The 25,796-nt window shown below is 33.4% G+C and overlaps 1 protein-coding gene across 6 annotated transcripts in view; it reads left to right on the forward strand.

Moving 5' to 3' along the window:
* Positions 1-25,796, forward strand: part of CCSER1 (coiled-coil serine rich protein 1) — a 1,319,150-nt gene that overhangs the window by 1,118,107 nt on the left and 175,247 nt on the right. For 2 of the 6 annotated variants that reach the window (XM_082461688.1, XM_082461690.1), the window contains one exon: positions 5,208-15,367. The exons of the other annotated variants lie outside the window; for them this stretch is intronic. In XM_082461688.1, coding sequence (XP_082317814.1) covers positions 5,208-5,219 — 12 coding nt within the window. In that variant the 3' untranslated portion in view covers positions 5,220-15,367. Of the gene's footprint in view, positions 1-5,207; positions 15,368-25,796 lie in introns of those variants that run through there. 6 annotated transcript variants of the gene reach the window in all.

A 25,796-nucleotide genomic window follows, 5' to 3' on the forward strand; every position in this document is an offset into this window, starting at 1 on the left:
TAAATTAAAGTGAAAAGTAAAAGTAAAATTTTACTCTCAATAAAATTTTGTTGAGTTGAATTAGAAATAGAAGTAATCTGGATTGATTGAAGCATAGGATATATATAGGTGAGAGAATGACAAAAAATTTGAGGAAGAGAAAACAAAATGTAAAGGTGCCACAAACAGCTAAAGAAAAAACTGGTGAGACAGCTGATTCAGTAACTAAACTAACTTGTCAATGAATGAGTCAAACATGAGGAGAAGGCTGCTGCTTCTATTATTGTGCCCTCTATTTTCTCCCCTTTTCTTTCTATCTAGCTCTAATTAAGTAAAGCTAAATAAATATAGCACATAGCAGTATCCGACAGATACTTACGGCTCAATAAAATATCCACATTTCGGGTTAGCTTTGGAGAAGAACCTTTGAAAGGTATTTACATCATTTTCCTTGATTAAAGGAGTCAATGAATCCATTAAATAAATTAATTTAGATATATGCACATGTGTATTCTTTGATCAAAATCTTACTGCTATATTTAGTTTAAATGGCAGGAGTACTTTTATTTTTTTCAGGTCAGATATAATCCTTTTATTATCCATTTTATTATCCATATAATCCTTTTATTATCCTATTTATTATCCTTTTTATTATCCAGATATTATCCTTTTCCCCCCCTTTAATTTAGGAACAAATGACCTTTTAGTTTGGGTATCATATGACTTTGAATGAAGACAGGGATGTCATAAATGATATTCTTACTGTGGTTCATTGATCCGGGTATTTAGTCTATCGCATTAATCATACCTTACAGTCTCCTTGATGTCTCAGCACATTATGATAGAGTATTGACATATTTTAAATTTAACCATGGATTCCAGGATACACGTGACCTTTTCAGAAAGTATGTATTATTGTAAGAACTTATAAGAACTGAATAATTTTCGTACAGAGATTTTAACTACTATAGTCAACTGCAAAACAGCTATTACTAAGAAGTCTTGGAGTAATTACACTTTAGTTTGTGTTTTTAGCCTTGCTTTAAACAGCATCATTCAGTAGCAAATTTTCTTAAGTTTGAAATGCGAAGTTAACCTCATTTTTATTTGAGGTACAAAAATTCTTCTATCAATATTTTAAATTAAATTTAGAAAACTTTTTCATTGGAAATACATAATTTAAAAATTTTAATACCATAAGTAAGTATTGTTGTTATTTAATTACATCATAATTTAGCAAGTAAATGCATTCTTCCCAATGTTATTGTTCACTTTAATACAAAGGGAACATTCCTGGGATTGACAGCCTGTAGAAGTTCCCCCTAATAAATGTTATTGTCTACTGAAAAAGAAAAATTCCTAACTGCATGATGTTATATAAAGAATTAATTCTCATATTTAATCTAGAAAGATAATTTTAACAGGAGTTTCTGAGTTAATATCTTTAAGTATTTTATTAGGTCTTTTAGTACAGAAGATCCATGATTCAGGTCATTAATCTATGGTTACCTGTCCTTTGTCAAAGGAATTAATTATTTTCTATTATTCATTGCATTTCCCTCAAATTTTGAAGATATTTATCATAAAGTTGTGAATATGTTCATGGCTATCACCATTAACTCTCAGTGTTTTATCTGGTGTATCTTCCTTAAGAATCAAGATTGTATAAAGATAGAGAAGACCATTAGAATTACGCTCAATCTCACAAAAAGTCTTCCAGCTACTGTAAAATGAACCTGGTATCTAAAATATATGAGACAAAAGGTAGATAATATCTTTAGGGAAGATATTAAATAGTGCATCCTACTTCCATCAAATTATATTCATAGTTTAGTGTTTGAGGCAAGTTTAGGTAACATTGCATTTCTATTTCTAACAGACAGACTTTAAAAGATATTAGCATTTTAGTTGTTTGGGAGAGGCTTTCAATGTTTATCTGCATATGTATTATGGGACCATTGGGGGAACATTGCTGTAGCTTATAAATAGGCTAACCGGAGGTAAGCAGTAAATATATCTATGTACATGCACCCATCCGTCTAGCCATCCACATACACAAACTTGTTCATTTTCTGACTCAGCAGACCAATAGGTAAGTTCAAGACAGAAAGGGTTATGCTTTGCTAATTGCTTCACTAATACAATGAATAACTCATATTGGGTGTCCATTACATATGTGTTGAATTGTTAATGAATAGGAGAGGGAGAGGAAGAGGTTGGCTGGCTATCAGATTAGATATTGAATGGTTAAGTTCCGGTCTTTGACAGTGCGGACTCATGGCATTCATTTTGTTTTGTTTATTTATTCTCAGTAATGTCATAATAGAGTGTACCTCTCTTCTCAGTAATGTCATAATAGAGTGTACCTCTCTAGCGAATGTGGCATGAACTATTTTTAATATTTTTGTTTCCCTATCTAGAATGCAAAGTTGGAGTATTATTTTTAACAATGTATCAATTCTTGTATCTTTCATAGCCTACTATATACTGTAAGTGATGTTTTACATTAAAATATTTGTTTAGAGGATGCCTTGACAAACCAATTAGGTCATCAGTGTGTTTTGTTCAGTTGAATAGAATCAGACTCTTTATAGCTGAATTCATAATGCATTCATTTATTAAACAAATTGTAAATTTACTAATTCATAAGGAATTAATTTGATAAGATACGTATTTTAAGCAATTAATTTATTCTTTCCTTAATTAATTCATCCAAAAAACATTTACAGAGTGCCTACCATGGGTCAGTAACTTTGCACAGGGCCACTTTGTGATGGAGGAGAAGGGGGAGCTCCATGAGCCTAAGAATACTACTAACATAGGGGATTAATATTCTGAAGGCACATCCATGTTTAGACATGAGTACATCACCCAGTGTGTAACACAGGCTAACTCATGAATGTTCCCAGTGGATGTGCTACTGGTATAACTAGTATAACTAATGTAAAATTGGGGATAAATGTGGCCATACTTTTCCATCCTTGTTTCTTTTTTTGTATGAATTATTTGTTTCTTTATTAGTATGGGTAGGTATAGATGTTTCAATTCATTTGGTCTTGTCCATCCACAGGATACTGAGTATTTTTGAAAAAGCTTTAAATGTTTTATTCCTATCATTTCTTGGCAACTGATTATTTCAGCAATATTTTATATAAAAAATTTCAAATATACACAAAAGGTATAATGATTAGTATAATAAATTCCCATGTATGTGTCACCTGGTTTCAACAGTTATCAATTCATTGCCATTAATATTTCTTCTAAACTCCCAACAATTCTACCTTCTAGACTACTTCCTACTACTACTTGTCTTTTGACACAAGTCCTGGCATTGTACCATCTGGTTATAAATATTTTAGTGTATATCTCTAAGTGTAAGTTTCTTTTAAAAAATACAACATTATTATTACACAAAGAACATTTAACCATAGTTTTTTTAAATATCACCAAATATTCAATAAGGATACACATTTCTCAAATAACCTTATTCTTTTAATAGTGCACCCATTGAAATAGGTCGATGTGTTGATATGTCCTGATTCTTGGCCTTTTCAATGAAAAGTGCTAGCAAATATGTATTTCTATAAAAAACTACATACAGATCTTCCTTGACTTATGATGGGATTGTGTCCCAATAAACCCCTCATGAGTTGAAAATATATTAAGTTGGAATGCATTTAATACACCTAACCTACCAAACGTAGTTTAGCGTAGCTTACCTTGAATGTGCTTAGAACACTTACATTAGCCTACAGTTGGGTAAACTCATCTAACACCAAGCCTATTTTACAATAAAGTATTGAACATCTCATGTAATATATTGAAGACTGTAGTGAAAGTGAAAACCAGAATAGTTGTATGGGTACAGAATGGTTGTTTACCCTCATGATTGCGTGGCTGACTGAGAACTGCGGCTCACTGTCACTGCCCAGCATCACTAGACATACTGTACTGCAAAGAGTTAGACCAGGAAAAGACCAAATTTAAAAATCAAAGTATGACTCTACTAAATATGTATCACTTTTACACCATTGTAAAGTTGAAAAATTGTAAGTTGAACCATCGTAAATATGGGACTGTGTATATACTGCGCCGTAAGTTCATACTGATTCATTCAATAAGTTTGAACTAGAGGATTTTAACATAATCTTACTGAACTTATACATGCATCTTCTTTCCCTCATGCTGAATATCCTGGTTCTTAATGACATTTGTTTATCATTAAATTCTCCATTTGCTTTATCTTGTACTATATAAAATACAATTTCAGTATTCATGATCAATACCACAATAAACAATATGATTACCAAATACAGTTTATATTTTTTTGTTTGCTTTTGCATCTGTTTTGTAATCAAAAGTCATGCTATAACTTAACAGGTCAATTTTCAGTAATCATAAATAGAAAAATGTTAAAATATGAACCATACATATTAATCGGAGTCTTTGGGTTTTAAGAACTCATAGAAGACTCATAGAAGTTTCCTAGTAAAAGGGAAATTTTTTTTTGTAAGATACAAGTGTCCCGGCAATAGAACTGAAACCTAAGCAACTTTTGAGATTGTTATTTCCCAGCCTGTTTCTCTAGTCATTTTTCTGGAAACTCCACTTCTCTTCATGTTTTTTGCCTTCTCTCTTTGCCAGTGGGCTTTTTCTCCTAGTCATAGTTTCTGCTCCCATATAATGTTGTCTTATACAGAGAACATCATCAGTCTAACACATTACTATGCCGTGAATCTTCATCTTTCCTTTCCACTACCAATGGCTTCCCTCTTTCAATATTACCTGATCATTATCTTTCGGTTATTGGTTCCCTCGTGTGTTGGATGTCTTTGAATCCCATGACCTCCATCTAACCCACCTGTTATCCGTGGGACATCTTTTGGAACTGGTTCTTAAGTAGTAGTTATGAATATTTTATAAAGAGCTCTGTGAATGGCAAACATTCTAAAGCAAGCCCTGGTAAGTCTAGCGTGATTTCAGGAAATGTTTTGAATAGCTAACATGTCTTCCTTATTTGGTTAGTTTGGATGGCATTTATTCTTAGCTTCTGTTATTATATAAACTATATGGGAATAAATGCAGTATGTACAATTTTCTTGTGTGGATAATGGTAAAAATAATGATAATATTTTTCCATGGGTAGATGAATCTTAGGGAAATAATTTCTTAGCTTGTATGAAGTAATTTTGTTTCATTGTTGTCATTGCCTTCTATTTTCTCCCTAGGATGCCAGATGAGATAACTAGAACTCTTATGTCAAGCATGTGGTCAGACCCATAACTTACACTGAGGTTTGTTCTTGTTCATTAGCAGCTAATATTAAATTCAATGTTTTCAAATATTTACTCACAGTAATATGCTCCATTTGGTCTACACTGTGATTTTTGGCTCCTACTTAATAATAGTTCTATGCCCCTTAGCAAATATAACAGCAGGAAGACCATAATGTTCAAAACAACAGACTTGTTAAATATGTAGTATATTTTTTCTTTTCTATTTTCCTTTACCAGCTTCATATTGCTTCTGGAATTCTTGGCAGATTTACACACTTTTTTACTGTTTAAAAGCATACATTTTAGTTGTTTCTCTTTTCAGAACATGTAAGATCTATGTTATATGAACAGCTTTCATCATGATTCATTTTGGTGGGGGGAACTTAATTCACCTCCCCCGTTGTCTCCAGGCTTCATTATTGCAATATACTTTTACTGATCAAGCACTTGCATTTAAAATATTTTCATTTAGTAGTGATTTCATTTAGTAGTGATTTCATTACTTTAATTGGTCTTATACTAGAGAGAAAAAAGAAAAAGAGAATGACTATAAAGCTCACAAATTTTTTTTCCTTGCATAAAGTGTAAAATTGGTTCCTATTTCAGAATTAATGTGTTTACTCTGTTGGGGGTCTAGCCAACTTGTCAATACAATACAAATATGGAGTCAACTAGAAATGAAAAAGAAACATGAAGAGGTGCTGAGGATAAGGAGATGACTCCTAAATCCTACCATAGTGGGAAAACACAGAATTCCTCTGCGATAGATTGCTTTATTGTTTCCAGCAATCCTCTCTCTTTCATGTGAGAGCGTTCTAAATCCCCTTTCATTGCCACGTGACTTTGGCTTAGGCTCGGTAATCCATTTTGGCCAATGGAATGTGAGTGGATATAATTTATGTCACATCTCAGCCGAAGGTTAATGGGCATTGCTAGGTTCTGCCAGTTATTTTGCTTTTTTCCCTGTGCCATGAAAATGGCACATCCCAAAGAGGAGTGCTCCTTCAGCCTGGGGAATAGAACAAGATCAGAGATCGGAGATTAGATCGGAGATGCAGCAGACATGTAATATGAGAGAAACACTTGCTATTGTAAGTCACTGAGATTTGGGGGTTATTTGTTACTACACCAAAGTGGAATAATATAAATCTTCATTTTTGCAATCTGTAGAAATTTTTGAGCAATTCCTCTTTTTGCTATCATTGTGTCCAGAATAAGAGTTTCAGGTTTTAAGTTCCTTGAAGTTCTTTAAATTTCTTTTTCCAGTGTCTCTTCCACAAAGTAGTTTGTTAACAGTTGTTTTAGGAGTTAATAATTTAATGAATAGATGGAAGATTAATCATCAATTAGACAAACCCTTTCAATTAGACATTATCCAGATCAAAAGTACCTCATATTGTCTCAATCAGTAGCTTTTGAATTTTGGATTACTAAACTATTACTTCAAAATGTATTATAATTATTGTGATTTCTTAAAATTGATACTAAGTTGTTTAATTCCATAACTGTGTAGACCATGTGCTCTGTAAATGCCTGTTAAAAAGGCTAATGAATTTGGGATAGAAAATGTTAACTGTCCAAATTCCACTACAGAATATGTCCATATTTATAAATTTTGGCTGAGAAAACCTATTTTCTAGTTATTGAATATTTCATTAAATAACATTTGATAGATAATACACAAATCTCTAACATTCAAGGAATTAGCATGAAGTAAAATGTATATTTTACTTGAATGATGTTCTAAAGCAGACCAGAAAATGTAATTGAGAAATATAGGAACCAAAGCTCAAGCCATACCAAACCCAAATGTATCATTTCTTATACTGGTGTAACAGAGTTAATAATTTCCGTTCTGGACAATCTCTAGTTCCAAGCAATTTACAATCTCATAAATCAAAACACACTGTCAGTCTCAGACTATGTGATCTCTTCTGTACACGAAAGAAGAAATCTCTTCTACCCGTGACCAGCACCATAAAACTTACTACCCTAATGGCTAAGGCTACTCATTCTGATCACAAGAGTTTTTAAAAGAAGAGGCGGGGGCGGGGGGGACATAAGAAGATCAGGACAAGCTTCAGAAACATTCAGAATTCCACAATATAAGGATGAGTTGTGCTTTTGCCCTCAAAGCAATGCAGGCTTATTTGTAAGTTTTCTACCATAAACCAAAATGTTTGTAAAAAGGGATAATAAATTTAAAATTACCTTGAACATGTTCTATAGGTATCTATGTGTCTGTATAGCTTTTGATTAATTGCGTCATTGATTAAAAGTATAACCAAGTCCCTATATATGTCAAGAACTTGGTGCTTCTACAGAACAAGCTTTACCATCCTTTCTTATCACACTACTTAAACTTGGAAATATGATAACCACCATGTACTAGAGGTTTGTTCTTCTAATCTTCTAAAATACACAGTGTATACAATTTTAACCACAGGTAGGATAACCTCATGCTACCATAATCAGCAGAACATCCTGATTTATCTGTCTTCCAATTACCCATATCATATAAGCTCATCTCACTATAGACAAAAATAGAGTTAGTTCCAAGATCCAGGTACAGTTTGATTTAGCTTCTTTTACCTTTTCTAGTAATACATGGCAAATATAACTTTTCTTCTGATACTGTATCTCCTTTCCTCTTTCTCAATTTCATTGCTCTTTTTAAAATTTGTTTTTAATTTATTATTAATAGTTTAATTCTCAAAATAGGTATCCTGTGGTATCAACAGAATCAGCAGTCATGCAAAAGCTTATAGGAGTTACCTCTTATATGGCTAACATTCAAAAACTATATTTAAGTTCATTTAGTTTCCCTCAAAGGTCCAATAAACATAATGAAAACAGATAAAGGAGATAATTTATTAAGTCCTCTGCATGGAAGAGAATGGCTTCTCATGAATAGCAATATCTAAAATTGAACCTGTATACTCTGAATGAGAGAAACCACTGCAGCATGATTGTGAAGTACAATAGTAAGGCCATTTGTCAATATGAAGCCATGGAATGCTGAATATTTACAAAAATTTTTCCTATTACATGGGGTTCTAGTATATTAATGAAGCAGGATTTGAATCCTCAGGTGAAGTAAAAATAATTACATTAAAGTTTGGGAAAGACAACTGGGGAAAGTACAAGTTTGCCTTGCTGGCCTGCAGGCACAAACGTTGAAGCCTTTTGTACTTTTGCTTAAGATTTTTATTATTTGCTGTTTGGAACTTTATATAAGTTCATATTGGAAAAAATAGGATTTCTGTGTGTGTGTGGCATATAGGGAAGAAAATGTTGTAAGCCACCTCCTCCCAGTGCCCAAACATTTAGCTCTGTTACAAATGATAAAGGATATTCACTTACTGTGTATGAGTGCATTGTCCAATTAGATGGTAATTGTGTGTTGAGCTTTATAAAAACATTCTTAATCTAAGGTATCCCACTAGTTAATTCTTCAAGCTTCTCTAATCATTTCTCTCTCTCTATTTTTCCCCTGTTTCTCTTAATGTTATCTCAAGTTTTTTTCAGGGAGACCTGAAGGTTAAATTTAGCAGATTAAAAAATTTGATACCAAACATGAGGTGTTTATTTGTACCTACCCAGACATTACTCCTTTTAAGCACCTCACCATTAGAGCAGATTCTTTGAATTTATTATTCTATTTCAATAAATTAAATTTCACTGGAACTATTCTATGATGTAAATAATAGTGAAACTTTAAAGGGCTCAAGACAGACAGTTCAGTTTTATCTTTTAGAACTAACTACAGCTGCTTTTGTGCTACAACTGCAGAGTTGAGTTAAGACAGAAACCTTATGGCTTGCAAAGCCTAAAACATTTACTATCTTGTTCTGTATAGAAGAAAGTTTGCTAATCCCCATTATACTTATATGTTCATATTTGAAGGTGGGAGACAAGATTAAAATACATAAAGAGAAGATAAAGGAGCCTGAGTATTTCTTTTTGTTACATTGTAGGAAATTGTTGCCATCTTGAGGGACAACTATTAGGCACCATGCAGGGTGATTTTCACTTTTATAAATCACAGATATGCCTGTAATGGATCTCAGTATTAGACCCAATTTTAAAATCCCCAAACTGCTGTAGGAAGATTATGGAGGATGGGTGAAGAAACATGCAGTTTTTGTTAAAGAACCAGCTTTGGCTCACAGTGGGTAATCTATTCCTGTTCTACTTGCTGTAGCTGAAGTAAAATTTTTTCTTCAAGTTCCAGCTGCCATATAATGGATATTTGCCCTAAATTTTGCTGGCTAATTTAGTCCTCTTTTGTGGGAGAGGATCCCAAGGAATCATTGTAAATAAATGATAGTAAATTGGAGCTTTACTGGAGGTTGGAAAACATAACACCTAGGTCTATAAAAATATTTGTAGTTTGGCTGAGTGAAGCCATGGTTGGTGGAAATGTATTGCAGGCAACTTATTCTACTTTTTGGAAAACTGTTAAAGTAACTTCTTCCTCTAATTGAGGAAACAATTTAAATCTTTAAAGAAACACACCAATAAATGTTTCTATTGTATATTTCATGTGATTAAAATGTAATATGATATCAAGTTATGTTTTTCAAATGTATTTCTGAAATGATTTGAAATAATCAAAAGTACTTTTTTTGAAAAAATGCTATTAGGATAACAGATTATCATTTGGTGTAAGGTAAAATTAGATAACATTCCTCACACCATATACAAATATAAACTCAAAATGAATCAGAGAACTAAATGTAAACAATGAAGTTATAACTTCTAGAAAACAACAAGGGCATTAGTGAGGTGGATGGAGTTAGAGTCTATCATACAGAGTGAAGTAAGTCAGAAAGAGAAAAACAAATACAGTATGCTAACACATATATATGGAATCTAAGGAAAAAAAAAAAAAAAAGGTCATGAAGAACCTAGTAGCAAGACGGGAATAAAGACACAGACCTACTAGAGAATGGACTTGAGGATATGGGGAGGGGGAGGCGTGAGATGTGACAGGGTGAGAGAGTGGTGTGGACATATATACACTACCAAATGTACAATAGATAGTTAGTGGGAAGCAGCCACATAGCACAGGGAGATCAGCTCGGTGCTTTGTAACCACCTAGAGGGGTGGGATAGGGAGGGTGGGAGGGAGGGAGACGCAAGAGGGAAGAGATATGGGAACATATGTATATGTATAACTGATTCACTTTGTTATAAAGCAGAAACTAACACACCATTGTAAAGCAATTATACTCCAATAAAGATGTTAAAAAAATTTTTAAAAATTTAAAAAAAAACAAGGGCATATTCCTATGTAAGCTGGGTGTAAGGAAATGCTTTCTAAATTGATTCAATATTCAGACACAAGAAAATTAAAGATAGCTAAATTTCACTAGATAGAAATAAAAACTTCTGCATGACAAAAGCACCCAAAGTAATGTCAAAAGACAAAAATTGGGAGAAAATAGTTACAAAAGATATAAATAGAAGATTTCCCTAAATGGCTCTGAAATATGTGAAAAGATATGCATCTTTATTCATAATAAGAGCAGTAAAAAGTAAAACTACACTGAAATACCCATGATATTGGCAAAATTTCAAAAATTTAAAAATACACTCTGTTGGCAAAATTGTGGGTAAACAGGCATTCTCATACATTCCAGTTGGTAAAACCATATGGAACCATTTGGCCATATCTAAGAAAACTACTTGGGCATTTATCTTCCAACCCAGAAATCCTAATTCTTGGAGTTTATCCTGAAGATACATACCCAATACTACAAAAATATATATACACAGGGTTTTTCACTGAAGCATTATTCATAGTTGTAAAATATTGGAAATTACTAAAACATCCAAACTTAGGTGATTAGTTGAATACTCTATGATAAATACATATAATGGAGCTTTATGCATCTGTAAAAAAGAATGAGAAAGATATCTATGAACTGATATGGGGTAATTTTCCAAGAGATAACGTTAAGTGAAAAAGCAAAGTGCCAAGAGAAAATATATATTAAGTTTTAACTTAATAAAAAAAAAAAGAGGAATTAAATAAATACACACATACAGTCATTCCTTGGTATCTGCAGGGGATTGGTTCCCCATCTGGATACCAGAATTCAAGAATGCTCAAGTCCCTTATATAAAATGGTGTAGTATTTGCATATGACCTAAGCACTTCCTCCCTAATACTTTAAATCATCTCTAGATTACCTATAATACTTAATACAATGTAAATAGTTGCAAATACAATGTACATGCTATGTAAATAGTTGCCTGCATTCAACAAATTCAAGTTTTGTTTTTTTTGGAACTTTCTGGAAAGTTACATTTTTTTTCCAAATATTTTCAATCTGCTGTTGGTTGAATCCGTGGATGTGGAGCCTGTAGAAAAGGAGGGCCAACTATATCTGCTTATTTGAATAAGAAGAAACAGGGTGAAGGCTAAGCCAATACAAGTGGATGAAATACGGAGTAGGAGGAATAGGGGAGGGAGTGATACTTCTCTGAGTATACTTCTCTGTATAGTTTTGACTTTTAGATGGAGGTTAATATATTCAAAAATGAATTTAATGATCTGAATAAATGGCTATATAAAGAAAGACGGGAAATAAAAACATCCTAAAACTGAAAGCAAATATACACAAACACAATTTTATTCGTATGAATAACATAAGCAAGCTGAAGGAGAACAATCTTTTAAAAAGAAAACCTTAATTCAAGCAACTTGTGACTTTGGCTTTGACTATATGCCCTTTTATCCCATGGACTGAGGGAGTAGTAGATAAAAAGCTTTTTTAGGGGATTCGCTTATATTAGTTGTTTTGGTGAAGCCATACTGAAATTCTGAGATTATTTTATGTGTATTTTTGGAAGAAAAGAGATACAAATAGAAAATGGGGAAAGGCAAGGAAAGACCCCATGAAATACATTGGTATCAAAGTTATCATACATATATGGTATATATGTATATGTTTGTGATTATGTGTACACAAATACACAAGTATATACATATGTATAAATACATATATGCTTCTAGGCTCCTTCAGTGAACAGATTCCCATAGGACTTTCCATATATTTCTATTAGACAATTTATTGTGATATAAGTATTTGCTAATATCTCTGTTCTGTCACTATTCTATAAACTCTATGAAAGCAAATGCTATGTTTTATAATCTTTGTATTCTCAGAGCCTAAGGTTTTCCTGGCACATAATAGAATCCACGTCAATATTAGTATTGAATGATCTGAATAAATGGATGAGATTTATACTTATTTCAAACAAAAAGGATAGAGTCTGAGATACATTGTGACTCATTTAAAGATTCCAAATCCATTAAAACTGTCTCAACTTAATGTGGACTTATTGAGCCCTGGTGTCATCTCTGCAGCTATATTATTTTGGTTACCTTCTTAGACTCTGTGTTATCTTTGAATGTTCTCTCTCTCAAGTTGAGTCAGACTTGAAAGTCCTTGGATCCTACTTGCAGAAGACCTCTTCACCCATTCATTCCTCCCCTCAGCTTTTACCTTAGTCCAGGCCCTTTTATTCCTGAAGTATTCTAACAACCTCCTGTTTCTTCCCCCAACTATTGTTCCTCACTTACTACCCACCCTCCCCATTGAATATTCAGTCAATAGAACCCTGTTAGTTTAATCTTCAAAAAATGCCATATGCTATATTCTCTGCTCAAAAGACTGCATCATCCACTACCCCTAAATACCAATTTTTCACCTAGAACTCTTCTACTCATTCCTCAATGCACATGTCTATTGATTTCTCACTTATGCCTTCATTCCTACTGTTTGTTATGCCTGGAGTCATCTCCCTTCTCCAGTTAATTTTTAACCTTCTACCTTTATTTCAAGGATTATCTCTTCTTAGTGGTCATTTCTTTCTCTCTATAGCCCTGTGTATCTCTTGCAATCACATGGTATTGTTGTATTTTTTATAATTCTTTTAGTTTACTTCTTCATATAGTTGTAAATTGAGTTTAGTGAATGTATTTGAACCTCTCTTCATCTGTGGACTGAGATTAGAGTTCATGCTATAGTAGATATTCAATAAATATATGTTAATGGTAGAACTATGTTTATATTTATGTTAAATTACAGTTTAAAGGTTATTAAAAGTAATTCTCCAAACAGAAGTCAAATGGTAAACATTTTCTTAATTTCACTATATATTTTATTAAATTCCTAATTAATGATACATTGTATTTGAATAAATGTTAAAATGGATAGATTTTATCTGTACAAAATTGCTTTGGTAAACAGTGTGTTTGAAGTACACTTTTAAAGAAATGGTGCCACTTCTCCAATGCTTAAAAAGAAATACCTCTTAAGAAATTCTCTCTTGAGAAAATCCTCTTCTCTATGTTTGTTTGCCTGTACCCACAACTTTAAAAGTGAATAAATGTAGGTATCTGCAAACAAAGTGCTTCCATAAATAATGCAAGAACCACTTTGTGTGTGCATGCATAAGATGATTGTTGAAACAATGTAGTAGTCCCTCCATAAATTTTTGTGCTCTCAGAAAGGCTGTTCAAACACATTACTAAAAATTCTCATCTCATAGTGATGATTGAATCTGTGTGTCTAGAATTCACTTTAGCGAACACCTATACAGCAGAGATCTGATGATGTTTGGGGGAATTGAAATGAAGTACATGATTAAATAGGGAGAGCAATGGATTTCTTCTTTTAAGCAATGGTAAACATTACCAACATACATGCAGAGATTTATATGATGCACATTCTTCTAATTCTAGTTGTGCTGCATATGATAATAACAGCAAAAGCGTTACCATAATGAGTTAGAATATGCAGCACAATATTCTATATCAGTTACGAAGCAATGACATAAATTTAAACGTGCTATTTTAAAGCCGTGCACTTATATTTAAATAGGTGTTAAATTCCTGTATGTCCTTAAATCTTTGGTAATTAATCAATAACATATATCTTTTGATCCTGGTAAGAGAAAAAAAAACTAAAATAAGTTTATAAATATCAAACATATAAGTGAACTATCCATACTATAAAATAACTTATTTCATTTGCATTAACTTTGCTCTTTTTTTTGTCTGCCACCTGTCAGACAAAAACTGACTTTATTTAAACGAATTTAAATAAACTTTAAACTAATTTTTGACATTTTTAACATTTTAACATTTTTAAAAAATTTTATTCGAGTATACTTGATTTACAGTGTTGTGTTGGTTTCTGCTGTACAGCTAAGTGAATCAGTTATACATATACATATATCCACCCTTTTTTAGATTCTTTTCCCATATAGGTCATTACAAAGTGTTGAGTAGAGTTCCCTGTGCTATACAGTAGGTCCTTATTAGTTATCTATTTTATATATAATGGTGTGTATAAGTTAATCCCAATCTCCCAATTCATCCCCCCACCCCATTCCTCCTTGGTAATCATAAGTTTGTTTTCTACATCTGTGAATCTATTTCTGTTTTGTAAATAAGTTCATTTGTACCATTTTTTAGATTCCACATATAAGCGATAGCATATGATATTTGTCTTTCTCTGTCTGACTTAATTCAGTATGACAATCTCTAGGTCCATCGTGTTGCTGCAAATGGCACTATTTCATTCTTTTTTATGACTGAGTAATATTCCATTGTATATATGTACCACATCTTCTTTATCCATCCCTTTTCTCTTTAACAATCTTCTAGCCTTCTATTAGTTAGAAGAGGTATACTGATCACACCCATATTTAATAATTTCATCCTGGTTATATTTTAAATCATATTTATTTTCTTCTTGTGTGGTACACCTTCACCTTATGACTATTTTCTGAATGTTCTTCCATCTTCTTTAAGTTCTTCCCTACCTGATCACCCAGATTTTTATAAGGCATTTCAAATCAAATATCAGTGTTACCCATCTTTTTTTTAGTAAAGGGCACATCAACTCCTGTTAACATATATCTGTAGATATTAGAAGTGAATGTGGGAAAATATACCATCTCTTTTTAACTGTTTCTGTGTATCAGCAAACTGAAAGAGATGTGTGAAGAATTTTTAAGAGATTCTTTATTTTAAAAAGTATTCCTTGCATAATCTTTTTCTCAGATAATTACATCTATGCTCTCTCCTTTCTTGATATCCATAGAAATATTAATATTTTGGACAATAACATACTTTAGAAGCTAACTTATACTTCTAATATTAAAGTGTTAATAGTTTTATGCCTATTATGTCTCTGACATTATCCTGAGAAAACAAAAAGACAAGAAGGTAATTATAGGGTAACAGTGAATTAAAGGTGGACCTAAAAATAGATGCTAACTTATTTATACTTTTTCTTGCCATTGAACAATATATCAGCATGTTCATTATCAATGACATAAATACTAACTTAAAATTATATTACTTAATTATTTATATAAAATTTATTTTCCCATTAAATAAACATGAAAGATGCCTAGTAATTTATTTCACCAAATAAAGATAGGATTATCCCACTAATTAAGAATTTGGAAGATAAAGCATTAATTACATTTATGATTTCTGCTCAAATTAATAATTTTTATTAAATAATATTATATATAGGTATTTTTAAATTATCTTGTATATTTCCTAAATTCCATCTACAAAATTCTGCTAATATAATCTTTTTATCCTAACTTATTATTCTACATAGACTTATTTAAAGCTTCTGAGATTACCTCATATGGGAATTGAAAAGTAAGCAAGTTCTTGCCCATGTTACAACAAATAACTTCTAGCTGTCAAAGCACATCTCATGGTTTCCTGAATTGGATTCATTATTTCATTCATGGTTTCCTGAATTGGATTCATTATTTCATTCACTCTGCTTTGTTCAAAGCAAACCAGTTTACATATATTTACTATGCACTTCTTTTCAAACTGTATTGGTGTATCAGTTAGTTTTGAGTGATCTGCTACATTAGTAATCTTGGTATATGACTTATGCTGTCCATATGCTAAGCTCCAAGAGTCAGGAGATGTATTTGTTTGGTTCATTCCTATATTCCCAGCATCAGGCATGGTGGTGTCTATTAAGTGGATTCTCTTTGGCATATTGGTGATGATATATGTTGTCTTTGCATATATACATACGGTTGGGCTTATACTAGTATATGTGTATATATTACATATGATTTCACATATATTATATGAAATCAGTATACACATAGTAATAAGAATGCTTTCATTGGATTTATTCAATACTTACAGTGCTCTTTTTATTTTCTTTGCAAGGGTACACCTACACCTTCCACGTTGTCTTCTGGTTAAGATTTACCAGTGATTTTATGCTGTCTGCATATGATAAATCTCCAAAAGTTAAGGAGAGGTTTCTTAGAATACTTGTTAATCATTTATATTTTGATAGATTGTTTGCATTTTCTAGGAAGGGGCAAATTATTATAGAAAGCTTCTAATGAAAAAGAGAGATCAGTAAGGAAAGAATGAGATGACTAGAGCTGTTTAGCTTGTTTGCAGGAGTTTATTTCTAGATTAAGTAAGTTTTCCTGGATATAAAAACATATTTACTAGTAGTTTATCATAAAAAAATTTCTGAAACTATTCCCTAAAGGTATATATCATTAACAACATTGTACCAGATGATAAATAAGCATGACACTTGTTTGATTTCACATTCCTTGCCTATATTACGTTATAAATAAAAGTATTTTAAATATGTTTGTACAACATTTTAAAATTAATGAATGGGAGTTTACATTTTTTCTTGATATAATTCCTACCTAAATGACCTGTGTTATATGACAAAACAGCATGCAGAAGAAACTCTGTATATAATTGTCTCATGAATAAATGAGAAGATGAGGTCCAAAATGGGGTATCACTGACTTTCTGAAAACAAATAAGAATTTTTCCTTTATACATGTATATATTCTCTAGTGTTTATAATTATTTAGTTCTTTGGAGACATAGTCTTTTTATCACTCTTAGTTCCTTACTTAGTCTCAGAAATATGTTTGTTATTTGAGTACCAATAGCAACATTCTAACCGCTCACAGAATCATTTCCTTACTAATTACCTGTATTATAGTACAGCTTTGTAAAGGAGTGCAAAAATTATGTAATGATTTATGGATATTATTAATGATTAGTTTAAAGATTAGCAATATACAGAGGTAATAAATATAGTAGGCTAAATTACCCAAACTAATTGGCAATATTAAATGTATGCATGCACACACAAACACACACACACAAACTCACTATACAAATCAAAATTTTCTCCTTTTTGTTTCTTTGTGATATTTACTTCTTTTCTTTATGAACTTGGACAGGAGGAGTAACTTCAAATTAAATTGAATCATGCAAATACTTTCATGAAGATTTCTATCTATTGTACAATCCAGTTCAAGGTGAAACTATTGAGAATAACATAACCAATCCATATTTCTGGGTATAAGAGGGATGTTTCAAATAATAATTGTATAAATATCTCTGAGTTTTTTATTAGGTGTCATATTAGCTTTATTGCATCCTCACACAGTTATATGAAGCAAGCGTATTTTTTTGCTAGTAGTTAAAGTTTTGGAAATTTAGAAATTATGTGTTTATATATAGACATCAGTATGGGGGGTGGTGGAAAGATGGTAATAAACTGATATGTTCCCATTTATTCCATAGGTCACCATGGTATTGTTGACCTAACACAAAAAGATTGCCAGTTATTCTCCAGCAAAAATGACTTTACTTGAGATTAGCAAAACCTCACATTTTGAGGTCTGCAACCATGGTTAACCCCATGCAGGTCTCCCCTCCCCCAAGAGACCTGGCACAGCAAGGGAAAGAGAACTCTTAGAGAGGTGAAAAGAAGTTGGGAGGGCTATTATAAACAAAGAGTCCATTGAAGGAATTGAGAGTCTGGAGTACAGTGACTTTTCATTGGCTGAGTTGTGACAGTCTCATTGGCTGAGCTCTTGCCAGGCAAGAAGAAGAAATCTTCCTTCTTCCTTTTGGGCTCTGCTCTGTGGCAGGGTATGAAAGCTCCTCCTTCAGATCTCCTGACTCTGTTTAACTGAGATTTTTGTTTATTATTTTTCTACAGTCTAAATGGGAATTTGCCATATTTTTGTGATGCATTAAGAGGCAGACATAGAATAAACCAGTCGTTCTCAAATATAAGGGTGCATTAGAATCACCTGGAGGGCTTGTTTAGCGCAATACAGAGATTGCTAGATTCCACCCACAGCATTTGATTCAGCAGGTCTGAGATGAGGAGAGAGACAGTGCAGGTCTAAAAATTTCTCAGGTTTGTTGATGCTGCTTGATTTAAGAGCACGCTTTGCAAACCAAGAGAGTAAAGAATTTACAGTTTTCTAGTAAAATGAGCACAAAATTATTTCTGCCCAGCAAATTTCAATCATGGATGGGGCTAACAGCCTTGCATTTTTCACATTAAAAGAAACTGACTAATGTATCTGAGTACTGATATTATTGATATGCTAAATATGCATTAAATAACACATGATAGGAACCTGATAGGAACCTATTCAACTAGGTCTTTCTATCATGTTAAGTCTTGAGTTTAAAATAATTAATCAAAATCAGGAAAGACACCCCAGATTTTTTGGATTCCTTTCATAAATAAGGGGAGTATTTTCTGTATCATGAAATTCAAGGAACATCAGTAAAAATTAAAACCTATATTGAGTAGCTCTTGCTGAACTAAAACATGTATTTTTAAATGTTAGTGCCCGTGATGGAATATTTAAATAAAAATCTATATTTATTTCTACTACACTATATTTTACAATGAAATCTACTTTTAAGAATCCAGATTCAGAAGACTGTCATCTAAAAGTAACCTTAAGACAAATGGATATTTGTCATCGGTCTTAAGAGGTGTTAGAGAAGGTTGATTTGTGTTGGTAAAATTTTGAGTGTGCTCTTGCAAACACCTGAGTGCTATTCAGCTTAATTGGGTTATAGCTCATGCTGAGTGTGCTTTCCCCCTGCTGTATCTAATTTCTTTTTTTCCCAATATTTTATTGTTTGGTTTTGGTTTTGGAGGTGTATAGAAATTAAAGAACTCTAATTTTTAAGAGCCCTAAAGGGAAGCATGCTTTTGTGTTAGTCATTCTTGTGAACACCTGTGCACTGTGAATTTAATTGGGTTACAGCTGGTGCTGAGGGAGAAGTCAACTACATGAGGGTTTGCAGGCTGACTAGACACTTGACATGGCGTGTCATTGGGTTTTTTTCCCTTTGCTTTTTCTTTCAATACACTTGCGAGTTGCTTGGATCTGAAAGAGTCTGTGGGCAAGCTGAATGGGGTTCTTATGATCCATGATCAGTATAGTAGCTGATACTGGATGGTGATGACCTCAGAAAAAGTCTATCTCCATTCTAAGATCATACGGTCCCTCAGTATAAGGTGATCCTAAACCTGGGAGACCATCTGGTCTACTTGTTTCCAGTAATTCAGGAACATTTATTATCATAGTTTGATTTTGAGAGATTAGCCTTACAATGATGTGAAGGTTTTCAGGGAAAAAAGACAAAGCACTTAATGTAACTCTGTATTTTTCTATTAAGTCAGTATCCTAGACGGCTGTAAATGAGCTCAGCAGTTAAATATTGGATGTGTGAAGGTCATTTTGGAACTAGGGGTAGGTGGCAATAGAGTGGTATTTCATAGCACCAAACATTAGACTCATTAATTAGATCACATTCATAGAAAACCATTTGTCTTGTTATTTCAAGGAAGTTTGCAGATGTAATAGGAATGAGTGTTTGTTTTAAATCTATTTTACATAACAAAAAGCAAAATAAGAAACAGCAGCTAAAATTAATGACATCTAAAAGAGTAGCTGAAGTATTCAATCATTAAAGTCATTTCTAACACATCAACTAAAAAGCATCTAGACTTACTGCTCTGTTACTTAAACTCTCTTTTTCTTTTTTTTGTATTATAGATTTAATCCCACTGCATTTTTCCCTTGCAAATTAAACTCTGATGAATGACCTATATTTTCTTCATACCCTCTGTGATAAATTAAGCATGTTGTATCTATCAAGAGATAAAAATATTTTTAAATTCAGTAGCGCTATTAAAAAATACAGGTTATAAAGGAATAAGTGCAAGTATGGCCCTGATACTTCTTTCCTAATACTCTTGATCTGTGATTAAGTCAGTATTTCCCATTTTTATAAGAGAAAACTTTCAAAACGATATGGACCATGCATTTTGGTCAAATTTTTCAACCTGGTTTTCTTTGTGTGCTTATCTAACCAGCGAAGCTTCAGGAAGACCACTTGCTCTCAGGCACTCTCAGTGAGACTGAGCTTCTAACTGCTGGTCAGTTACACCAACAAAATGTCTCCCAGAACCAATACAGACAGAGGGTAAAGCATTATGCTGGTGGCCTACTTTGTATTACACCTTTATGCAGCCCCATATATAGAGCTGTCTCTATTAAAATAGTGTAGCCATTACAAGAGGACAAACTCAGAAAAAGTGTTACTTGCTAGTGAAGACGGAGTGTAGGTTTAACTACTTTCCAAAATGGCACCCAATAGAGCATGCAGAGCTGCTGCTCAGCAGTGCCTTATCATGGAAATAAGATGGATTTGTGGGCTGAGGTAGGTCTGAGGAGTCCTGATCAGAATAGGGGCAACTGAAGGATTTGAGGAGTCCACAGACTGAATGAACACAACAGGTGGACCACCTAATTTGTCCTGGATATCCGAGATTATCAAATATATCCAGGGTTCTAGGGGGAAAAGTGAAAACAGAGTGTTTTGTGTGTCATAGGAATCTTACTCGTTTTATATTCATGAAAAGATGCTGGAGACTTTAAGGAATGCCAAATAAGTTGTGAGTAAATGAGGAGGAGAGAGAAATTCTCTGCTGGACTGATTACTCTTCTCCAAAGTAGGCAACTTGGTCTTAGGGAATTAAAGACTGTCTCAAGTTTTCACTTTTATAAAACTCAACTCAATTTACTCCAGGTTCACAGATCCTAAGCTTTGTCAAATGTCATAAACAGCTATGGAATGTAGCCAGTCATTTTGGTACAGGAGAAAAAACAAAGAATAAATGTTTGCTTGGCTCTTTATTCTGCCATTATGCCCCCGCTTCTTTATGCTGCGCTCAGGTCCATGTATTAGTTTCTAGAGTAATTCAGCCATTGAGACTGAGACCTGTCACTTGAAATAAATATGAATTATTTACGGAACCTGCTGCTTTTTAACACATTGCCTAAGACAACTAACTGGGTTCTGTGAACTTTATGCAGGTATTATTGACCTGTTTTCTCTTACTGTAAAGTAAGTTTGTGATTATTATATGAAAGTAACCATTACGTAAGTAAATGTGGTTCTTAAATATATTTACAAAATAAAGAAAATGGTTGTACAGAAAAAGGCAATAAATGTATTTTACCTGTGGGTTAAACTCTGAAATTATCTTGGTGGGAAATTTTAAGCCTGATGGCAGTGTCTAAAATGTTAAGCTTTAGACTCTGGAACTTGGTTAGCTATTAGTTATAAATTTATGAGATCTGCTGTGATAGTAATACTTTAAATGCAAATCTGTGTTTAGTTGAACTTTCTCTTTTTGGCAACTTGTACTAGAATGTACCTACAGTCTCAGTAAACTGGTCAAATTAGGGCTTATCAATGTATTATTCAATTCTAAACAATAATGATTCAGACGACTGTATCGTGTTGTCCTAAGTTAACTTACCTGACCATATGTAGTATTCCCCGAGGACATACGTGCACATAAAATATTTTAAACTATTATTTACTGATCCTGATATTTTATTTGAGAAAACAGGCTTTTTTAAGAGTTCCAAGAAAAATAAAAATATTAAAGAGGCTTTTCTTTGGCACCTAACTGCTAGATTCATTAGTTCATAAATTAACCAACCGCTAGAGTCATTAGTTCATAAATTAAATATTTTTAAGTTAACTATGAGTCAAGAACTGTGGTAGGTGAGTGACTATGGACATGAGTTAAAGCCTGATGAGATAAAAGTCATTTTTCCTAACACAGCAGAATTGTAAGGGAACACCGACATTCCTAAATGAAACCTGAAAGCCTCATAGGCACCTCAAACTCGAAACCACAAACATGGTTCCCCATCATAATTGCATTTCCACCTCATCAGGCACCAAGCTGGAGAGGAACATCCTAGATATCTGCCTGTGCCTTGCTTGCTCTCTGTGAAAATCCCTCTACCAGCCACTCTCATGTCAAATTGCTAAATATTTCTTGAAATTGCCCTCTTCTCTACGTTCCATGTCCGTAATTTATTTTTAGACCGCTATTAAATTATTTATTTCTACATTTACCACATCCAGACTAGGCACTACTGTGTATCAATTCTGACCTAGTTATGACAGAAAGCGAGAGAATGTGGTCTTAGGTAGCTTATTTGGGGGGTCATGGGTGGGAGACACATGTAAACAGATAATGATGTATGAGGATAAATTATATAGTAGATGGAATGCGTAAGAGGGCATGCCTCAAATATCTTTATCCTGGACCTTTCATCTTCTTTCTTTTCACATATCATATGCCTAGCTTAGATGCTAGTCTCTCTGAGACCCTCTCATTATTCCCAGTGTCTGGGCCACCCACCCATTCTGTATGTTTTCATATAGCTTCTTCACTTTTTCTTCCACTACAAATCTACACAGAAGCACTAGATCTTAGTTAGGTTCTTGTCTCTATTTCCTGTCAAACTGTAAGTTCCGTGAAGACAGGTACCATGCCTGGATTATTTATCAAATTCCTCGATGCTGGGAAAATATTGTTTCCATGAGGTAGTACAGCTCTCTCTGGGCATTGGATAGAAGGAGTCATTGAGAAAGTAAACTTGAGTTGACTTTTAATAAAGAATTAGAAATTTTCCAAGTAGAAAAGAGGGTGACCGTGGCAAAGTCAAAGCACATATGATGACATGAAACAACAGAATGACATGATACGATGCATGAGCTCAGTAGTTTGGTGTGGGTAGGGCATCTTGTTTGCGGAAGGAGGTCAGGGTGGGCATACATGAGGGCCGGGAAAATGAAGTGCCTTGTGTATTTTGCAGAGAAATACAAACTTTATCCTGTGTGCTGAAAGTTCCAGAATGGGGCTCCCTGAGTTTGTTTTTCACTTACTATCTGTGTAATGTTGGGTAATTTATTTAAACTTTTCAGGACTCAGCTTCATCATCTGTAAATTTGTGATTATAAGGATTATTTTGAGGATTAAATATAAGTCCTTAAATGCTTAGGACAATGTGGACCCATGGTGCTATATAAGCTAGCTAGTTTTGCTGTGATGCTCTGTATTTTCATTAAGTATTTGAGAGCCATGGGAAACTATTAAAGCCATTAAGTAACATAATAATTGCATTTTAGAAAGGTAATTACAGCAAATAGGGGGAGGAAGGATTGGAAAGGACGAAAACCAGATGAAAAACAATTGAAGAGGCTTTTATGATAGGTTAAGTTTACTTAAACTTTATATAGTTTAGATATTACATTTAAAATAGTTTAATGTTAAAAGTTAAACACTTTACTTTTAAGCTGTGAAAAGTATCCAAGGGAGATGGTGATGGTGACTTATTTAAGAGATAATTAAAAATAGAATAGATAAAATTATGGAAGAGGGTGTTGGTGATAAGGAATGAGAAGAAGAAATACTACCACTAATTTTTTGGGTTTATGGTTATTACCATTCATCAAAAAAATTAATTCAGTAAGGTACAAGGTAACATTCGTTATTGCATTGTTACTACCCATTAATAAGAAAGCATGTTGGGGAAAATGAAATGAATTCCTTAAAAAAACAAAAACAAAAACGGAATTGGAGGTAACTACTGTGAACAACTATTTAGAGGTATCTGATAGACAATTATATGGTACTAAAGCAATGCTAACCAAAGTTCTGGTCCCCAAAGAAAGGCGTTTGTACCAGGAAGTAAAGGAAGAGCACGCTACATCTTTCATCAAGCACATTTTACTACCCACCACCCCCTCTGCAAAAGAACAGCTGATCTGAACTATGCTTAGGTGCTTAGTTACAAAGTTAATTTACATTTTGACACAGGTTCCTTAGGTCAGAGCTGATTAGAATAATTTGAGGATCACTCGGAGAAACACTAGTCCAGAGTTTGAGAGAATTCTGAATTCAAGATATTAATTTAAAAGTATAAATTATATGAGCAATAGATAAGATACTGGAAGTATTAGCAAGTGCTAAGAGAAATCATGAGATGTGGGGGAAAAAATCATTTAATTTTAAGGAGTGGGCATAGAGGAACATGAAAAATGAGTAGTCATAGACCATGAACAAGAAGGGCATACTGCACTGAAGACAAATAGGAGAGAAATCTCAGAGGGAGGGCATGTCAGTTCACAGAATGAGTGATAACGCAGGACATAATAATTAACTTACCTTTTAAGACAATGCTGGATATTTCTAAGCTAAAATATGGGCTCCATAGTGCAGAGATGAGTGTATAGCTCTAGAATGAAACAGAGGTAACACCACCTGCTTCGCGTGCAGAGTTACTCTAACGTTTACAGGAAGTGAGAGGAAATTTTAAGAAGTTCATCACTGTGAGTTACGCCTGTAAAACAGTTCAGTTTTCATCCCTATCTTTCCGCCTCTCTCCAGAGAGGTACTTGACCCTCCGGCCACTGAGCTTTTCCAGCGAGGCTCACGGAGCTGGCGCTTATCGTCTGCTTCCTGCCCTAGGTTCAGGGTTTACCTTTCTCTGACCTGCTAAGTCAGTTAACATTTGTTCCTCAGATTTCAACCCCAGCGTTTTCGACATTTCCTATTTGTTGTGTTTTTTTCTCCAATTATCTTTTCCTTTCTAGCCTCAATTTTGTTCCTCAGCATTTTAGTGAAGTTTGGGGAGAGTGCAAATATAAACATGTGCTAACGCCACCCATTTGCCTGCAAGTCCAAAGCTGTCATGTGAAGTAAATATATGCTCATGCTGAAATAACAATCCTGCCTTTTTTTCAGTGATATGTCATTCTTCTCCCTTTCCTTTTAACTCCTAACTTTCCTGTTCTAAAGCACATTTTCATTATTTTCCTATTTTTATAAAATATATAGGTAGAACTTACACAGATAGTTCCAAAATCTACATTTCCTTGCTTCTCTTTGTCTGATTCTGATTAATCTGATTTGATTTTTCTTGCCTTGCGCAAGACACTGATTTAAGCCTCTGCCTTTTTCTCACATCATGGTAGGACTACAATTTCTGTGTCTCTAAGATTTAAATGTGAAACTGCTATCACGTATTGTCTATGCAATTTGTTTTACCCTTTTAAAAACTGAATTTCTGACATAAAAGACTACTTATTGTCTTCTCTTTCTCAGACTAAATAACCTTTCAGGTTTCCCTTAAATCTTTTTTTTTTTTCCTTTTTGCTGATCTCACTAATTTCTATATCTCTATCTTTAAAAGGTACTGAAGTTAAATAGTGTTAAGAAGGACTCAGATTCAAAGCATCACATTTCTTTCCTTTCGTATCTTTTAAAAAGTAAAATGAACTCACTTAGTAGACTT

This window comes from Balaenoptera physalus (genome assembly GCF_965194825.1).
Source record: "Balaenoptera physalus genome assembly, chromosome: 5".
Taxonomy (NCBI): Eukaryota; Metazoa; Chordata; class Mammalia; order Artiodactyla; family Balaenopteridae; genus Balaenoptera; species Balaenoptera physalus.